Source organism: Cydia fagiglandana, chromosome 6, assembly GCF_963556715.1.
Source record: "Cydia fagiglandana chromosome 6, ilCydFagi1.1, whole genome shotgun sequence".
Taxonomy (NCBI): Eukaryota; Metazoa; Arthropoda; class Insecta; order Lepidoptera; family Tortricidae; genus Cydia; species Cydia fagiglandana.
In genome coordinates, this window is record NC_085937.1 from 12,963,283 (window position 1) to 12,982,255 (window position 18,973).

General features: G+C 36.9%; 1 protein-coding gene across 5 annotated transcripts in view; it reads left to right on the forward strand.

Moving 5' to 3' along the window:
* LOC134665256 (partitioning defective 3 homolog) overlaps positions 1–9,223 on the forward strand; it is a 92,817-nt gene extending 83,594 nt beyond the window's left edge. For all 5 annotated transcript variants that reach the window (XM_063522142.1, XM_063522141.1, XM_063522143.1 and 2 more), the window contains one exon: positions 7,206–9,223. In XM_063522142.1, coding sequence (XP_063378212.1) covers positions 7,206–7,344 — 139 coding nt within the window. In that variant the 3' untranslated portion in view covers positions 7,345–9,223. The remainder of the gene's footprint in view (positions 1–7,205) is intronic.
* Positions 9,224–18,973: the final 9,750 nt, after the last annotated feature.

An 18,973-nucleotide genomic window follows, 5' to 3' on the forward strand; every position in this document is an offset into this window, starting at 1 on the left:
TATGGCAATTTTATTATTTGAGAAACTAAGAAAAACGGCTTACAGTTTATTAGAAATAGTTTTGTGGCATATTTTAAATGAATGTAACTACAAATTCGTCAACACTGGAAATTATACTTATTTACTCCATGCATAAAGCAACGATGTATGTGAAACATGATATCAACATGAAAGACTATGTAAACTTATGTGACGAAAACGACAGTCAGACGGATACAAGGCGAAAAAATCAAAGATACATGAAAATATACGGGTAGTAAAAATACACGACTCGTGTAAAACATACGCGTGATAATGATATAGGTACGTGTTAGTTACTTAATTACTTACTTTTAGTTTTTTCTATAAATAAAACTTGGGTTTCGTGGATTTTTTATTTCATTTATTTCATTGCATGTTTGAGAAAAGCACTATACATACCTCGGCGGGAAATGGGGTTGCCCGCGCTCAGACCTATCCGGCCTCGCTTCGCTCGGCCGTCTATATGTCTTCGGCCGGCAACCCCTTTCGTCCCGGCCTCTGTAGTAATGTACTATTAAAAAATAATGAATGAATGAATGAATAATATTTATTTCAGGACTAGTCCCATATTATGTTAGTAACAGGTTTGGTACATACTTAAATTTAGTGTTAGTGCAAAACAACATAAATAAAATTTATAATTTATAATCTACCTACGTGGAGCGCGATACATGGAGCTGTGTCCATCTCCGCATCAGCGCGGAATCCCAGCGGTCCGCGAACGCGCTCAGGATCCCGTTGGTGCTGCAGCGAACTCGGGCTAGCAGGGAGGCGCACCGCTTGCGCATTATGGCAGCAAAATCGTCGGTCCGCGCCTCCGCAAACATGCCCGACGCACTACAGTGCCGCGGCAACCCCAACAGAACCCTAAACGCGTTGTTATATTGGACTCGCAAGTCGCTATATGCCCGCTGCGTAAAGTTGACCCACAGACCGCATGTATAAAAAGATTGGCAATATGCCTTGAACAATGTAGTTTTCACAGGCTGTGAGCATCTTGCGAACCTGCGAGCCAACATATTACTAATAAGTTTTCAAATAAAACAAAACTTAGGGAAATGCTTACTTTTAATCCTGGTTATTCTTATGCCAGATGACATTGTTTTTAGCGGTAATAGTGACAGTGACAACCGGCCAGTTGCCATGCACAAAATAGAATACATCACATTCGTCCCCTTTTTAAAAGTTTAACTAAATTTAATTAGAGTCTGTGCGGAAAGAGAAGAGTCGTGGGATTTGAGGGCGCGCCAGTGCTATTTTATGGTTTTTGCTATGCTGACAACACTGGTCACGTGATTATAGTACGACACTAAAGGTCATGATACTTGAATCCCTTTTGTTCCGGTTTTTTACCACGGCTTACTAAACGGAGCCTGGTGGTGGTGTCGGCTCGTCAACTCAATCCTCTGATTTAGCGCAGGCACTAGTTTTCTTTTTAAAACACACTTGTTTTTATATTTCAGATACTAAAAAGTGACTGGGATTGACAAAACTGCTAAAACTAGTTAAGAATCTGCCCAATACAACTGTTATTTTAGTACCAAACAAGATAGAGTCTCATTTATGTACTGCCTAATCTGTGCAGTCCAACAGTTATTAAAACCGGGTAGATCGGGTAGAAATTGGGCAATAGAACTGTAATTTTATCTGGGATATATTTCACCCATTGTAAACTTGACTTGTATTGTATGTGTACATTATTAATAATAAATATGAATATGAATAAAAATAGTGCATAAGTAGGTAGGCCTTATTGGGATATGTCCGGTTCTCTCATCTCACGATATTTTACTTCGCCGAAAAGTCACTGCTAAATATGAAATAATAATTTCGTAACTAACAGAACCTACAAATAAAGAAATATTTTATTAGAAAAAGTTTTATTCAGAACCTAGTAAACGAACTTACAAATAAAGAAATATTTTATCAGAAAATCGAAGTCTGAATTAAAATATTCAATGTCACTTATCTTTGAGCTAGCTTCAAAACAACCAGGGACACTCATAGAACTATCTTCATCTGAACTGGATGTGCTTGAATCCGGCACGTAGATTACGAATTCTTGCAAATCACCTACTTAGCGGTCTTTTATTCGAGATACCGTAGGTACTTTTGCACAATCCTGAAAAAGAAATAACATATAAATATGCATAAAATGGCAAGTATCAAGACTATTTCTAAGTTATTTTAAAGATCATGAATGACCTGCATATTTATGAAAATTAATATATTTTGAATGAATATACTTACCGATTATGTACCGGAGACAAGTTACTTAGGGGACTTATTAAATAGGTAATTATTTAATATTAAATACAACATCAATACCCGCGAATAGCGGAAACACGTTCCGCGACTTTTTGTAAGTCGATAGTCGGCTTTTAGCCGTTTTCTTCCCGCTGACAAAACCGAACAATGTTAAATATAATTTTCCTTGTGATTTTATGTACGGTTTTATCGTGTTTTGAAAATATTTTATACATAAAACTTGCGGTTTTTGTTAATAAAAATATACATTGACAGAAGTTTGTTTACTTTTTACAAGACAGATGTCAAAGGTTTGATTGCCATATAAAATTTTAAATGTTAGTTCCCGTTTCTGCCACGACTCTTCTCTTTCCGCACAGACTCTAACAAAGAATTTTTTAAATGAAACCTTAATTACAAATTTAGCCTATCCGGCGCTCTTCGCGGTCTAGCTGACCTTCTTAACGTTGGGCTAGCTGTTACCTCCACATTAACATCCCTTCCCTCTTCCTCTTCTCTAGCAGCTGGACTACACCCTGGCATTGCACTTCTAGCGTTTTCACCATTGTTGTCAAAATCTAGAGGTGCTTCTCTATTTTCAAAATTCTCCTCTATACAAGGCTGACCTGATGGCTCATCACTTAAAGTTTCAGGTCTAGTTTCCTTTTCAACATGTATGTCTGATTCGTATTCTACATTTGGGCTAAAACAAGGCCTCAGGGAGGACACATGGTAATACTTATGAATACCCTCAACATTGACTATATACCTAACAGCACTCAATTTCTTTAAAACAAATCCTTTGACCCAACCCTTTCCTTTACTCAACTCCTTGCACCATACTCTATCCCCAATCTTAAAGTTACTTAATACACGCTCTCTATTTTCTTTATGAGAATTTCTTGAAATTATATTATGTGGCTTCATTAAATCAAATCTGGTTCTCGGTTTTTGTTTAAATAAAATTTCATTAGGTGACATTCCAGTTGCATTAGGTGAGTTCCTGTAAGTAAAAAGGAAGTTCTGCAAACGTACTTCCTTAGACAATTTAGGATTAAGGTTTTCTAATCTATTTAAGAATTTTTTAACAGTACAAACGGTCCTTTCCGCTAATCCATTGGATTGAGGATGGTACGGAGGAGTCTTGAGTGCTTCACATCCATTAGCTTTTAAAAAACTTACAAATTCCCTAGAGTTAAAAGGTGGGCCATTATCACTAACTAATTGGGCTGGTATCCCTATAAAAGCAAACGTCTCACATAATTTTTCAATAACCTGTGGAGCTGTGGTACCCTGCATAATATGTACATCTAGCCACTTAGATCTAGAATCCACAATCAATAAATAGGTAGTCGATTTTACATAAAAGAAATCAATATGAACCCTTTCAAAATTTTTCTCTGTAGCCTTCCATGAACTTAGTGAGCATGCATTAGTAAAACTTCTAGAAGATTGGCAGATGTCACAACGCAAAATTAAATTTTCTATATCCTGACCCATGTTCGGCCACCAACAGAATTCTCTCATAAACATTTTAGACTGTACCACCCCTTGGTGTGATTCATGAAAATTATTTAATACTTTTGACCTTAATTTTAATGGAATTATTACTCTACTACCCCATAGTAAACATTTTTGCTCTACACACAACTCTGCTCTCTTTATAAAATAAGGTTTTATTGTGTCCTCACTTACCCTTTCGGGCCACCCAGTATTCACATATTCACAAACTTTACTCAGTATTGGATCAGTTTTAGTACAGAATGCAATCTCTTTATAGTTTAAAGGTGAATCTTCAGAAAAATTTAAATAGCTTATTTCTTCAGTTTTCACTGCTACTTCGGGTAAAGGTAATCGTGATAAGGCATCAGCATTAGCCAGTAAGGTGCCCTTTCTATACTTAATCTCATAACTGTAACCCGAGAGTAAAAGAGCCCACCTCTGCAGCCTAGCATTAGCAGTTACCGGTATCCTCTTTAGAGGATCAAAAATGAATTTCAAGGGTTGGTGATCTGTTACCAGAACAAACTTACGGCCATACAAAAACTTATGAAATTTTTTAACAGCAAATATGATGGCCAACGCTTCCTTTTCTACTTGTGAATAATTTTTTTGTGCACTATTTAAGGTACCGGATGCTAACTAATTGGTTCCCCATCAATTTTATGACTAAGCACCGCACCAAGACCATATTGACTAGCATCTGATGTCAGAAATAATTCTTTATTACAATCATAATGGTTTATTAACTGATTTTCTAATAATAATTTTTTACTATTTTCAAAAGCTCTTTGGCAACTCTCTGTCCACTTAAACGGAGTGTCACTTTTTAATAAATTATATATAGGCGTCAAGCATTCTGATAACCTGGGTAAAAACTTCCCATAGTAATTTAATAGACCAAGATAAGCTTGCACTTGAGTGACTGTTTTGGGTTCGGGTGCTTTCAAGATAGCCTCCACTTTCTCTGGTAATGGTTTAACCCCATCTTTGCTAATAATATGGCCAAGAAATTTAATTTCATTGGAGAAAAACTGACACTTTTCTAAATTGATTCTAACATTGTAGCACAGTAAACGTTTCAACACTTTTTCTAAATTCTGATAACAATCCGAAAGACTCTTTCCCTTTACCACAATATCATCAATAAAACACTTTACATTCCCTAATCCTTCTAAAATTTGGTCCATAGCACACTGAAACACGGAGGGTCCACTTGAAACACCAAATTGTAACCTGGTTGGTCGAAACAAGCCTAAATGGGTGTTTATAGTCATGTATTCGCGAGAAGTCTCTTCTAATAATAACTGTTGATATGCCCCCGATAAGTCCAAAACACAAAAAACAGTACCCCCGGACAACTCAGTAAAAATGTCCTCGGGTATTGGGAGAGGATAATGTTCACTGTCCAGTACTTGATTTAGTGTTACTTTATAATCAACACAAACACGTATTTTCTTGTCAGCTTTTTGTGCTACCACAATTGGACTAGCCCATTTACTATGCCTTACCTTTTCTATGATACCCGCCTTTTCTAAACTTAATAATTCTTTTTCTACTTCCATTTTCTTTGAATAAGGTATAGTGTAAGCTTTGTGAAAGATAGGTTCTGCTCCATGCTTAAGTTTTAGACTTGCTTTCAAATTCAAAATATGGGAGGATCTATCTTTCTCAAAAACTTTTCCATATTTGTATTTAATGTCTTGAATTAGTTTTTTCTTATTCATACCTTCAGATTCAAGCAATTTAATCTCAAAAAGCCTCTGCCATTTAGGAAAAATAATTCTTAACCAGTTTCTACCAACTAATGGCTCAAAATATTTTTCACATTCAAGCACTATTAAATATAATTCTTTTTTTATATTCTTTACCCATAACTTCACAGCTCCTAAAACCTTCAAGGGCTCTCCCGATACCGTTTTTAATTTAGTAGTACATTTTCTTAAATCACTTTCACCAAAATACTTCTTAAAGTCTTTACAATGTATCACTGATTTACATGCACCTGTGTCCACTTGCATCTTAAGAGAGAGTCGATTTCCTAGTCACAAGGGTAACCACGCCGCTTCTTCTTCATCTCCACTGTCGATGTTTTGAATGCTTCCTAGAATGACTTCTTCGCCATCCTGGTCCTGTTCCGCATTGTCCTGCTCCTCCCGCTGTCTCAGTACATTTGTTTCCCCCGCCGGCCGGAAATGACACTTTGTAGCAATATGCCCTTGTCTTTGGCAATTGTAGCAAGTCCAAGTCTTCTTAAAGCATCTATCCGCAGTATGACTGCCCCCACAACGGCTACATTCTCTGGCATATTGAGAATTTCCTTCTTTTGAGGGTTGTTTTCTGTTATCATTTCCCTGCATGTTGCCTCTATTTTTCATCGGAGGATGTACATTTACTTGCACTGGTGTGCGACTTTGCCCTGGGGCTGGCTTCTTGATTGCTGACACACTCCCTGCTGGTTGAATGTTTCTTGTCTCTTTTTCTGCACTCTCATAAGCTGATGCAATTTTTACAGCCTCCGCGAACGACAAGCCATCCCCCACTGTTAACAACTTTTTGACTAGATGCTCTTTCATCAATCCGCAAACCAACCTGTCCCGTAGTGCCTCATCTAAGAAAGTACCAAACTTGCATAAAGCCGCTTTTCCTTTTATCTCTACTACAAATTCGTTTACACTTTGGCCTTCTTTTTGCTTGCACATGTAGAACTCGTATCGGCCCGCTATAGCAGATTTAGTTACCACATAATGTTTAGTTAGGGCTTCGATTAACTCTTTATAAGTTTTCTGTGATGGTTTCTCCGGTGAAACGAGGTTTTTTAGTACATTATAAGTCTCTGGTCCCATCAACGTTATCAGCATTGGGACCTTCATGTCGTCTTCAATGCAGTTCACGATAAAATAGAATACATCACAATTACAACGGACAGACAGCGACCTGCGCTCCCTCTCCACGTCACAATTATCTTTTAAGTCCTCCGTGACCCAGTGACCCAAATACTTCACCTTTTGCACCCTGTTGAGAGGTGTGCCACTGAGCGAGATACTAGGAGCGTCCGTATAGGTCTTTGACCCTGCCTTAAAAATAATCGTCTCGCTCTTTTTGGCATTGTATTTGAGTCCATGGGTCACAGCGTACGACTCACACATTGCGACCAGTTTTCGTAACGCGCCAATCGATGGACTCAGCAGCACCATATCGTCTGCGTAACTAATGTTATTGACACAGATATAATATTTGTTTTCGAGGTAAACTGGAGATCCGAGAGATGAGAAGTAAATAACTAAGTACCTACAAAATCAGACCATTATAACATTCATACCAATGATGCACATCTTAGACTAAATGTATGTTACCTTTAATTTAAAATATTGTTTTAATTATACGTATTTCTGCAGTTAAGTTATCCTTGTCTCATAAATGTTTGTTGTCCGCAGTCGGCGGGTAGGCGCTACCACTGGCTACCACTCGCAGCGCTCCTGTAGGGACCCGCCCGCCGCGCGGCCGCAGTCCAACTACTATGAGTACGAGAGCGCGCCGCCCAAGCGACCTGGCAAGCTTTCACATTACCACTGAACATCTGTCTAGTTTTTAGGCAAAAACATAGTCTAATAAAACATGGTCTTCTCTTCCCAGAGTGACACAAACCTACGTCACAATAACATTGCACTTTATATGCCATCGTCTCGTTTCTATCACCGCACCTCCCGCCAAAGGAGCACAGTTCATCCCCACTTTTTAGATACATGGCACACCAAGAATAAGCGGGCATCTCGCTCGTTTCTTCCCAGAACGTGCTGAATGTGGAATGACTTGCCTCCTGAGGTATTTCTTTTGCCCTCCGACATGGGAGTTTGCTGACTATTACATAATAAAAATATACCGCTCTTGCATATTATTACTATATAGCGCTGTCGCATGATGACGTAGGCTTGTGTCAGTCACGTGGTCGGAGGAAAGTACCAGGCGGAGTATATTATTATACCATGGGCAAAAATATACCACTCCGTCAGTCGATAACGCCCAAAGATCCAGATACAAATCGTCCAGTTATTGACATTCAACAAAGTGATACCTACGAGCGCCACTCTCAGCGTACCGCAGTCCAAGTAGGTATGTACTTCCGCCTATTCAAAATGGTCCAGTAATCTCTCGCTCTGAACGTATTGTGTAGTCAGACAAAAGGTACCATATTGTCGGTTGTAAAGATGTCATTGATAGAAAAAGGGCTTCAATCAGTCTTATTCCATAGGAGGGTGGCCCGAGCTAAGCTTGCAGAAACGCGGTATCCACTCCATATAGGTTACGATAGCAGTGGCGGCACGTCCATAAAAGCCGATTCCTACCGGCTTGCCTGTTTTTGGACGTTTGAGCAGAGTTGTAAAGGAAATATGTAAGCCAAAGTAGCCCCGGCTTGCCTATGGATATGTTTGACGCGCCGCCACTGTAAGATAGCAACATTTGTATTGCTTTCGGAAATCGAGCAATAGAGATGAAGATATAACCTTCAATATAGAAGTGCCTGTCAAAGCCTCACGCTAAGTACTGAAAAGCCTTATTAAAATTATTGTGAACTATGTTAATTAATTACTAAGAATTAAACCCAATATGCTGATCCTGTATTCAAATTCTTATGTTGTATTTTTTACCATCTCATTTATTTAGACTCCAGGCATTATATTTTTTGTCATATCGTTATTCTATAGTAAGTAACTTAGCCTAAAATGTTACACATTTAGATAATGGTTTTTTTATACTGTTTGTATGTTGCACTTTGCTTGAAAAAAAATATTATGATTCAAAGGCTCAAATGGCAATAATATAAAAACATCCCTTAAACGGGATATATTTGTGTTGACGTTAATATTAATTATGAATCTGAAACAATAGTGTACACATAAGTACATAAATACATTAGTGTTGAATGTTGATTCTAAGCAACAGATACGAGTAACTACTTTCGGTTAGAAGCTCCTGCTTAAATACATACAAAAAATTACGATAAAAAAAGTACCTTTGCTTGGAAACGACATATAAATATTCACAATACCAGAAGGTACATTTTATTAATAGATATAAATAGACAATTGACGTGATTAAAAGCGCTTAAATAGCTATTACAATGTCACTACGAGTAGCTAAGGAATATTACAGGTAGTAGGTATTTAGTAATCTCGTTTCCTTTCTACATTTAGCCCCTTTTCAAAATGGCCACAAATACCGATACCAGATCTCCTTGAACGCTCACGATCGCTAGTTCTTGTGATTCTCACACGAGCGACAATCCTTTGGGTTTTCCTGCCCGTTGTCTATTATTAAAATGTTAATTGTCACAGTTTATTGATTCAGTGGTCTGCAAACCTGACTTTGAATAAGTATAGTCACATAATGATTATAGGGCGAGGTTGGCCTGAGTGTTATCTCGTTACTACCTATTATAATTGAATAGTCATCGTAATAATTATGTTTTTTATTCGACTGTTACAAGGAAATAGGTATTATTTACAATAACGTCAAGGAATTGTATAAACAGGAAAGGGCGAGCTTTATTGTCTTTATCTTAAAAAAATACGATAGTCTACATCATGTCCTTGTACCCTGTATCCTGTATCCATATGATCATGCCGGTGCGAACATGGCTAGTAGGCCACAGGAGCGGCGCAACAATACAGAATCTTGCCCGCGAGATAGACTATCCGCCTCTCTCTTATTAATTAATACAGTTAGAAAAAAACGTGTAGTCTAGTTATCGCGACACTCCTGTGCTAGGCGTACAGAAAGGCGTTCTTTTCCTACGGGACCTTGATGCATCTTGCGGTAAGGACCTTTTCCTACAAATTTTCAACTCGTTTCCCTTTTCTTAAAAGTCTTTTTCATGGTGAGTGCGTTATGCCGGTTATGCGGAATGCATACCATATAGAGTTAGGTATGCAGAATGCATTCTGACATACATAATATATATGCATATCTATGTTAGAATGATTTTTTTGCGGTTGAGCACCACGGCTGGCAAAAAAATAAAGTCGTATCTATAATGATCTTCATAAATTAAATCTGTTAAATATTTATGCGTGGAATTCATTAACATTATTTTGAAATTATTGCATTCCATGCATTGAATCATTCAAATATATTATAGGATTATTTTTTATGAAATGAACATACGGAACGACTAAACTAACTAGGCATTAAAATTATTAAAAAATATCATGCGTTAAAAAAATGAAGATTATAATTTATAATATGAGATGTAAGGCGGTTATCACACTGAAACAATTTTCGCATGGTTAACCGTCTTAATTCTTAAAGAGTTAGAACGTTCAGGTTTTCACTCACGCTACGTCTTACACGTAGGCGAACAACGCGCGAACGCGGCGCGGCGCGGCGCGGCGAAAGCGGCCGCCGCCGCGCCGCGCCGCGCCGCGCCGCCTGACATTCGCGTGCAAATCGCGCCGCACCGCGTTCGCAACGAGATCGCTTACGTAGGACACTTCTATGGGCATCAAAGGATTGATTTCGCCGCGCCGCGCCGCGCCGCGTTCGCGCGTTGTTCGCCTACGTAAGACGTAGCGTCAATGCCAATTGAGACTTTAAAATAAAACGAAATGTTGTTTATTATAAAAATATTACCACGTCGAACGAAACGACGACGAGTTCGTTACATAAAAGTAATTAAGTAGGTATTATCTCCTTATGACCGCAATAACGACATCGCGTGAGCGCTTCCGGTTAGACCCGTAGCGGACGTTGTGTCACGTCACTGTGATCTTTTATATTTTATTGTTCTCAAAACGATCTGTTCGGCTACGTCCCCACGTAGACACGTGCTTGAAGTGCTGTCTCCGTCGGCTAAACGTGCTCGAATCGAGCAATAATCTCAAGCAAGTTTATCCGTGGAGACGGTCTTTTAATAGACATCAGTCTATGTTGTGGTCGGTTTTAATCTTTACGAAGCTCAGTCCTGTTGTTGCTCCTAGGAAGCTGATATACATATAAAAGCTGTGTGCGCATTTAGCCAAGCACCGACCGCGTCTGCGTTCTACCAACCACATAGACTACCCGTCTTTTTCTACTGTATTAATGAAAGAGGGACGGGTAGCAGTGGCGTGCAGTGGAGATAAGACCTAAATCGGGCTCTAGAAGAGTCATTCTTGAAGGAATGTAACGCAAACTATAAAAATCGGCAACTTTTTTTTTGGTCATTTTGTATGGACTGCCTACCCTAGTGCCTACCTTTTTTTGTATGCACTGCACGCCACTGACGGGTAGTCTATCTCGCGGGCGAGATACTGTCGCGCCAATCATGTGCTAGCCCGGCAGGACCGATTGTCAGGAGAATTTTAAACCCGGCCATATACTTATCTTACTTGGGGCCAATTCGACTCAAGAATCAGAATGGTGTGACGGGCCTACCAAGTGTATATATATCTTATCAATGGACACTAAGTGGACATCTGGTAAGTGCCTTCACTACGCCACGACTATATTCTGACGAGTCAAATAGCCCCTCTAGTCTCTACGTGGGGACGTAGCACTATTACAATATAATAGTTACAGTGATTTTATACCTACGTAATAATCTACTTAGCTTAAGTAACGTTAAAAGGATTGTGTTATTCCATTGCTAACATTCCTTCCTAATTAAATTGTAATGTTCGATATTGGTATTTTCTTACCAGCCAGTAAAACGTACCTACGTATTTTTGAAATGGTTCATATAATAAAACGTGCAAAATACAGCATAATACTCGCTGGTAAGAAATTTATGTCACCTACCTTAGTTTACATAGGTAAGTTTTATATGAAGAAGCTTTAAATTCACGATGAGTCTCCAAACAAATGTTTGGAAACGAAATCTGAAACTAAATAGATACATAAAATTTGTATGACTGAATAATTTATTTATTTAACTCATATTTTCCATTAATGTATTAGAATCATGGTGCGATCGCTTGTACTTACTGACATTTTTGTAGAGTCGACTTGCGTCAAATGACGCTCTTATGTTTAGTACATTGGCCTGATTTCAGCGTCACAGTTTCCCTGTTTTTGTGATATCTTATATGTAGTTCTAGTTATAATAATTTACTTAGACTTAAAATAGTTCGGAGAAAGCTAGACAATTACATATTCCTAGTGTTGTATATAATTATGGATTTTTACTGAGATTAAATTGTATATTATAAAAATTTGATTATTATCAATTTCAAAAACGTGACTTGTAATCGTGTAAGAAATATATTTGGTATGAATGAGAACAAACTATAGAGATTAGTTTTATTGCAAATGTGTTTGCATCGAAGTGCCCATAATTTTGTACATAAAGTAAAACATGTTCTTTGCGTGTTTAGGATACGATATCAATAAAATTATCATTGTAAATATTTAGGTACATAGCTATGTAGGCAATATCATTTTTTAAATTGTTAATTGGCCATCTTGTACCTTAAATAAAACAAGTACTATCGTCATCATATTTTCTTTTAATTTCCACTAACCGAACCCAAAATTAAACCTATATATATATGTATCGCTTATAGACACTGATCAAAATGGGCACTATACTAAACATACTTAGGCCCTTAAAAAGCTGCTTTGCCGCAAACGTGTAGAAAAAAAATGAGTAGGTAAGTAATCCACCAAATATCAAACTCTAATTAAGGTTAATAATTGTTCCAACATCTTTTCAAGTGAGTAATGTTAATGTATAATACTTCGTTCATTGCAATAGCTTTACGACCATCATCGTGGCGTTCAAAGTACTAAAACAAAATAAAAACACATTCCTTATCCTTCCTATTCCTTATTTTAGGAATTCAAATGAAATAAAAGCCGATATATACTACACATTACTTTTTAGACATAAATATACATAGAGGTATACATACATATTATATACATAAAGGCAAGTTGGAAGCGAGAGGTAGAGGTAATGTGATTGTGTGTACAAAAAGAATCAATTCGTTTACTTTTCCATAAGGAAAACTTTTTTAAGTTAATTCATAAGTAAATCTAATATTTAAATTATTTATCAAGAAATTATAAGAAACATGGACCAAACGGCGCTGACGGCAAACAGGTGCTTATAAAACAAACTTGTCTACGTAGTGCGTCATAGACGCGTCACATTGAATTTACAACTAAAATTTTGTTACATTGTTTTAAAATCTGTCTGAAACCGTCAACCGTCAATTTAATATCAAAAGAGAATTTCAGCTCCTTTTCTGTGCTCATTCTAAAATCTAAATATACAAAGAAATACGGAACGTATCCTAGGTACAGTCAACGGCAAAAATATTGGTGTAGACAACTTACTCAAAAATATGTCCCATAGTTCTTAATTCACTGACATAAGAGTTATGGGACATATTTTTGAAATGATTTGTGCACCCATATTTTTACCGTTGACTGTACCTAGTTAATTTAGTTTTTTTAGTGCCTCAGTGAAGAGTCCTCGAAACAAGTTTAAAGTGCGGATTCACACTATTATATAGGTAAGTACTTGATTGAAATAAGCTAGCCTTCTGAATCCAGATAGCTGATGCTGAGTGCCGGAACTGGTTCCTACGAGGATCGTGTCGGATGACGTGAAGCAACGCTAATTTGGTGCCTTGTGCCGTTTATCTTGAGAATGCTAAGCCGAGCGTCGTGAGGAAGGGCAAGGCCGGCGCTCGCGTGCCTGCCTCGGTTATCGCAAATTGTTTTAGTAGCCCCTACCTGCCCTTTGTCGCGGCCTTGTTATCTCTGGATTGTGGCCTTCAGGCCATACACGTGAAAATTGTACTATATATGCCCCTAAATATAGGTATGTGTTTACCCTAAATAGATTTCCAAGTATACGTATAATTTGGGACATCGCTGCGCAGGCACAAAATAAACATTACACTTGCCTACTAAGTTCTTTTCATAAATGGAAAAATACTCGAGGTCGAATGATCATGAATTCAGAGAACGGCTTTCAAGGAAAAGTCACTGACAATAATAAAACTTCTGATTTATATGTCTCGAAGATGAAGTTTTGTAACTGTGTTCCGAACTCAAATAAAGTGCCTACCTAATTTCTTACCTTTGTGCCTATACTTATTTAATTTATGTTGAGGTTGATTAAGATAGCTCTACGTAAATATATGATTTTAATAAAAAAAAATCTCATATACAGATGTACCTACCTACCTAAAGTACATATCGTTTAACCCTTTTCTTAGCATATTAAAAAAAGTCGTCAGTTCAATCTGATAGAACAAAAACAATGCTCTTAGAAAAAAATGCTAAAATAGGGTGTAAAACTATGTATCTCGTAAGGTACATTGCCAGGTACAGAATACGATACCGACTATGCCCTTAAACAAATCACCATTCTAATTGGATACACTCTGTTTTAATAGTATAGGTACTATAATATCTGGCAAGATATCTTCGATGTCTATGTTTGGAGCACCTATAGCCAGTAGGTAATAGGCATGTTGACAAGTTTTTAGAACTGTATTCATTTTATAGATAGACACGTAATTATTACAAAAAATATATTTAAAATTTTTATTCATTAATTTTAAATACTAAACAGAGCTTATAATTAGTTTAGTGTTTAAAGTTTGAACCTAAACGCTCCAAGCTATCACGTGACGTCACGAACAGATAAATAAACAAACTGCTGCCAAAATGCCCAAAATGTCAGTCCTAGCGTAGAACAAAACTTTTTAATTTTTTTTTTGTTTCCGACAGCCAACATGGCGATGATAGTTCCATACAGCCAAGTTATTAAAAAGATTTTGGTGAAATATCATATTATAATATTTTAAACTTTCGCGTTTTAAATACATATTAACTCACATTATAGACGGGTCGGGGGACGGGTTAATAAAGGTAATTGAATATAATTCGCGTTAGACCCGTCTATAAGGTAAATGTACGCTTCACCGAATGCTTAAGCCCTAGACTTACGTTTAATTTTTTTATTATATATCTGATATTTTCTTACGAATATGTTCAATACTAAAATAGAAACATAGATAAATTTGTCCTCATTTAAACATACCTATAAATTACTGAAATGATTGGACGTGTATTAAAAACATTTTTAAAGTCATTTCTTCCGGTTTCCTTGTTTGTACCGTTTACCGAACTAAGAAACGTGATTTGCACATTATACCGAATAGGGAGACCGCATTACCGAACTAGGAAATCATTGTATGAAAATATGGTGTTGAGTGGTGCTCAAACTTCAGTAGTTCACTATTAAATCCCTACTATGCTTCGTTTTTTAGCATTATAAAGATGGTAAGCGATCTTGACGTGTCTTTTTTATTGAAAAATACTTTTGAAAAATAAGTCAGTAAGTAAGGTACGCAACAATTATAAAACATGTACGCATATGTATAAAAAAATTTGGCTGTTTCATAAATTTTGGCTGGTCCATTTTCTATGGAAGGGTAAACTTTTTTTCACGATTTCGGAGTTGTTCCCATAGTAAAAGTTGTTCAGTATAATCCCAAAACCTCCCTGGCAATGGGAATGTAGTTAATTTTTAGCCACCCTGTCTGGGAATCCCGGAATATCATAACAAAAGATAAAAGTTTAAAAAATCACAATCGCACAAGACGAGAGGAATAAAAAAAAAATTTGGACATCTAGGTCCTAGGTCTATGGATCACCCTGTATAAAATATTATTGCTTTATTATTTTTATTATCTTATTGAGTTTTTTTGTCCACATTCCGAGACTATTATCAGGCGTCCAATAAGTATGTCTAAAGTTTGAAAAGCGCTGGCATTGAAATAATGGTCACAAAAAATAAACATATGAATATCGACCTAGCCATTATCGTAATAAGGATGATAATCCAATGAACGTCGAATAGAAACATGGCCAACGCAAACATGAGTTCGGTAGCAGAGACCATGGGTACCATTCACCGAACGGCCGTTCGGTGAACGAAACATGGAAAATATGTGGCACCTATTTCGCGAACGGATTTTGAAAATAGTATTTAAATCGTAATTAATGTGGTATAACTACAAATCTATCATTAAATTTAATACTTGAATCCATTACAAAACCGTACATGTATAAAGTTCTTGCTAATACTGACGTAAAATATCTAAAATTATTGTTTGATAATAGTCTTGCCAAAAACCTTATTTTGATGCCAAAAAGTCGTAAAACATGAACATTTCAAACGCAGTTTTATAATAATCTATATAGGTTATTGTTGTTCGGCAATTGCTCATAAAATTACAAATACATTAAGTTATTTGTGAAATTAGGTAGTTAATCTAAATAGTTCGTAATCAACCATTAAAAAAATAATTTCAAAAACATACGCTTTCCTTGATTCCGGACGCTGTTCAATAATGCCTTCCAATCAAATTGTCGGTGTACTCATCACCGAACTCACATAAGGCTTAATTTCTGATAATATGACTGCACTAAATTAATTAAATTTACTAAAATACACAAACTAATTAAGTAGTCACACTGAAACACCATACTTTCAAACACAGAAATAAATTTAAAAGGTTTTATGACCTTAAGAAATATACGCAACTTCTTACCGATTTCTTTAAGGTTGCCCATACAAAGTGGCAATCGGCAGCAACGATCCGTTTCGATCAGTTGCCACGTCCCAACTGCGGGACAAATTGGCCGACTCTGAGGCATAGTGGAAGGGATAGATATTTAACTCATGGAAAAAAAATACGCAAGTAAATATCAGCTGTAAATAATCGACTTATAGCCTAAAATAGAAGAAATTCGGTGATACGGACGGATATTGAGCGTTCGGTGAAGCGTACTTTTACCTTAATGTGAGTTAATAAATATCATATTATATAACATTTTATTTATTTAATAACAAATAAATATATATTTTTATATCATGTAATAATATTTTTAGTACGTAATAAATGTCTATTGTCGAATTAAAAAATATATACAGTTTTTGAACATCCAAACTTTTTGGCGGTGTCGTATGGATTACGGTCAGGTTTGACGACTAGTCTGTGGTGATTCTCATGTCATGACGTCACGCGCTCCGTTTGCAGTCACGTGATACTGGGCATTATTTTAAATACTTTTGACTATTTTTAATTAATTTATTACGCATATTTACACTTGCAAAATATGATTTGCAGCATTCTAATATTCCCTGCTATGGTAAAAACATAACATGTTATATATTCGCGATTCATGTCAACATGCCTATTATGGTATGGTGTATTCTTAGGCATGGTGTATTATTATCATTAGCCACTGCCACTTTGGATAGCTCACGAATATTAATTTCAACCCTCGGTAGGAAAATAGACCCAAATCCTCTTAATATTAAAATCTTGCACAACACATTCAGAGTTGACAACATTGTGTGAAGGTCCAGTATGCGCCATATCCGCCTAGGATAGATCGTTAAGTACTTGTTTGCCTCTTTGCCATTCGACACTGGCTATAAATTAAACCTCCAATTTCGAGAAATAAATGTTTAAGTCACTTAACAAAAAACCCATGACGTCAATAACAGTTAACACTGTGAAACTTGCGTTTATTGCTGACAACCGCAAACTCGCACAGCGAGATAGCGAAGACTAACATTAAGGCGCTGGGCACACTGGATCCTATTCGCACGTCACTCCGATGTTTGAGCGAGACCAGGCTATATATATTTTAACGACATCTCGATCGCACATAGGAGACGTGCGAATCGCATCCAGTGTGATAACCGCCTAAACTAAAGCCTCGAACTCCTGCGGCAAAGCGAGAACATTATGTAGACGTAAATCTCTAACCCCGTTTATTCATAAACGCGCTACAAACCTCAATTAGCTTAATCGTTTGTCTTTATCTGTCATTTTGACTTATGTATTTGTAAGAAAGGGATAAAAACATAATTTAACTAAATAAGGCCCGTAAAGTTTTATGAATAAGGGAGTTAAGCGTTATTGCTCTGGGGCCGGATTCAAATTTAAAAACTCGTTACGGTTTTCGATCTTATTTTGATATGACATTGGAGATCGCTCACGCTGATTGGTGCGTGTGAAGTAATGTGGAATTCGTGCGTGAGATGCGCGCACATCATCAAGAGTGGGATGATCGTCAAGGTCGTATCAAAACCAATTGTTAAATCAGGATCGACCTCTTTGCATGCGTCACTAGTAAACATGCAAGTTTGTAAAATTGTAATTTTAAAAGTTGATAAGGTGCAGGGGAAATTTAAACTAATCGGAATATCTTTCTATGTTTTACATTATTAACTAGAGTCACACACAACACAATATTTTCGCTATCTGGACATATAAATGTTAATATTGTAATGTAAAACACCCTTCAGTCGAAATTGTCCCCCTGCACCTTATTGTAAATAATTTCATTACATTTTTATTTCGCAACGTATTAACTTTTGGCTTACGGCGGATTTAATTTGTGAAAAATCGCTTTACTGGGGTGCGCGACAGGTTCCGAATCTATCTGCTTACAAGGGTACCTACGTTTTGCCATACTTAAGAGCCCTTCAACGTGCACACTAGCGCCACAGCTAAATAATCGTGATTATTTAAATTTAACGAAAGATATTGAAAAAAGGGGGCCGCTACGGACTGTAGTGTGTATTTAAGTACATTTTGAACACATCAGACTAGTTTTTATGTTGCTGGATTCGTTAATCATTGCGTCCAAAGTTAAAACGACCGTTTTTGTTTTGAGTTCCTAGATCGACGAAACCAGCGACATAAAAACTAGTTTGATGTATTCAAAAGGTACTTAAATACACAATACAGTCCGTAGCGGCCCCCTTTTTTCAATACCTTTCGTTAAATTTAAATAATCACGATTATTTAGCTGTGGCGCTAGTGTGCACGTTGAAGGGCTCTTAAGTCTAGTGTGCAACGATGAGCTGATTGGTAGGCTTAGCACAGCCTTACATTAGCCTTAATACTAGCTTACTTCAACTAGCGGTGTCATAATTACTCGATACTCATACTCATGTACCACTTGTACAATGTACAAGGTATCGACATTGATTTCATACACGATACCTCGATGTACAGCAAAACTCCTGCAATCATATTCGACCTCATTAGTTACAATGCACGCAAGTAGGTGCCGTGATCTATAAAATAGCTAGATAAAAATGTAGGCAATCATCTTATGAACAATATCCAGCCAGCGATTTGGTAGCACAGTAGCACTACCAAGCAAAACAGTTGTAAAGTACTGT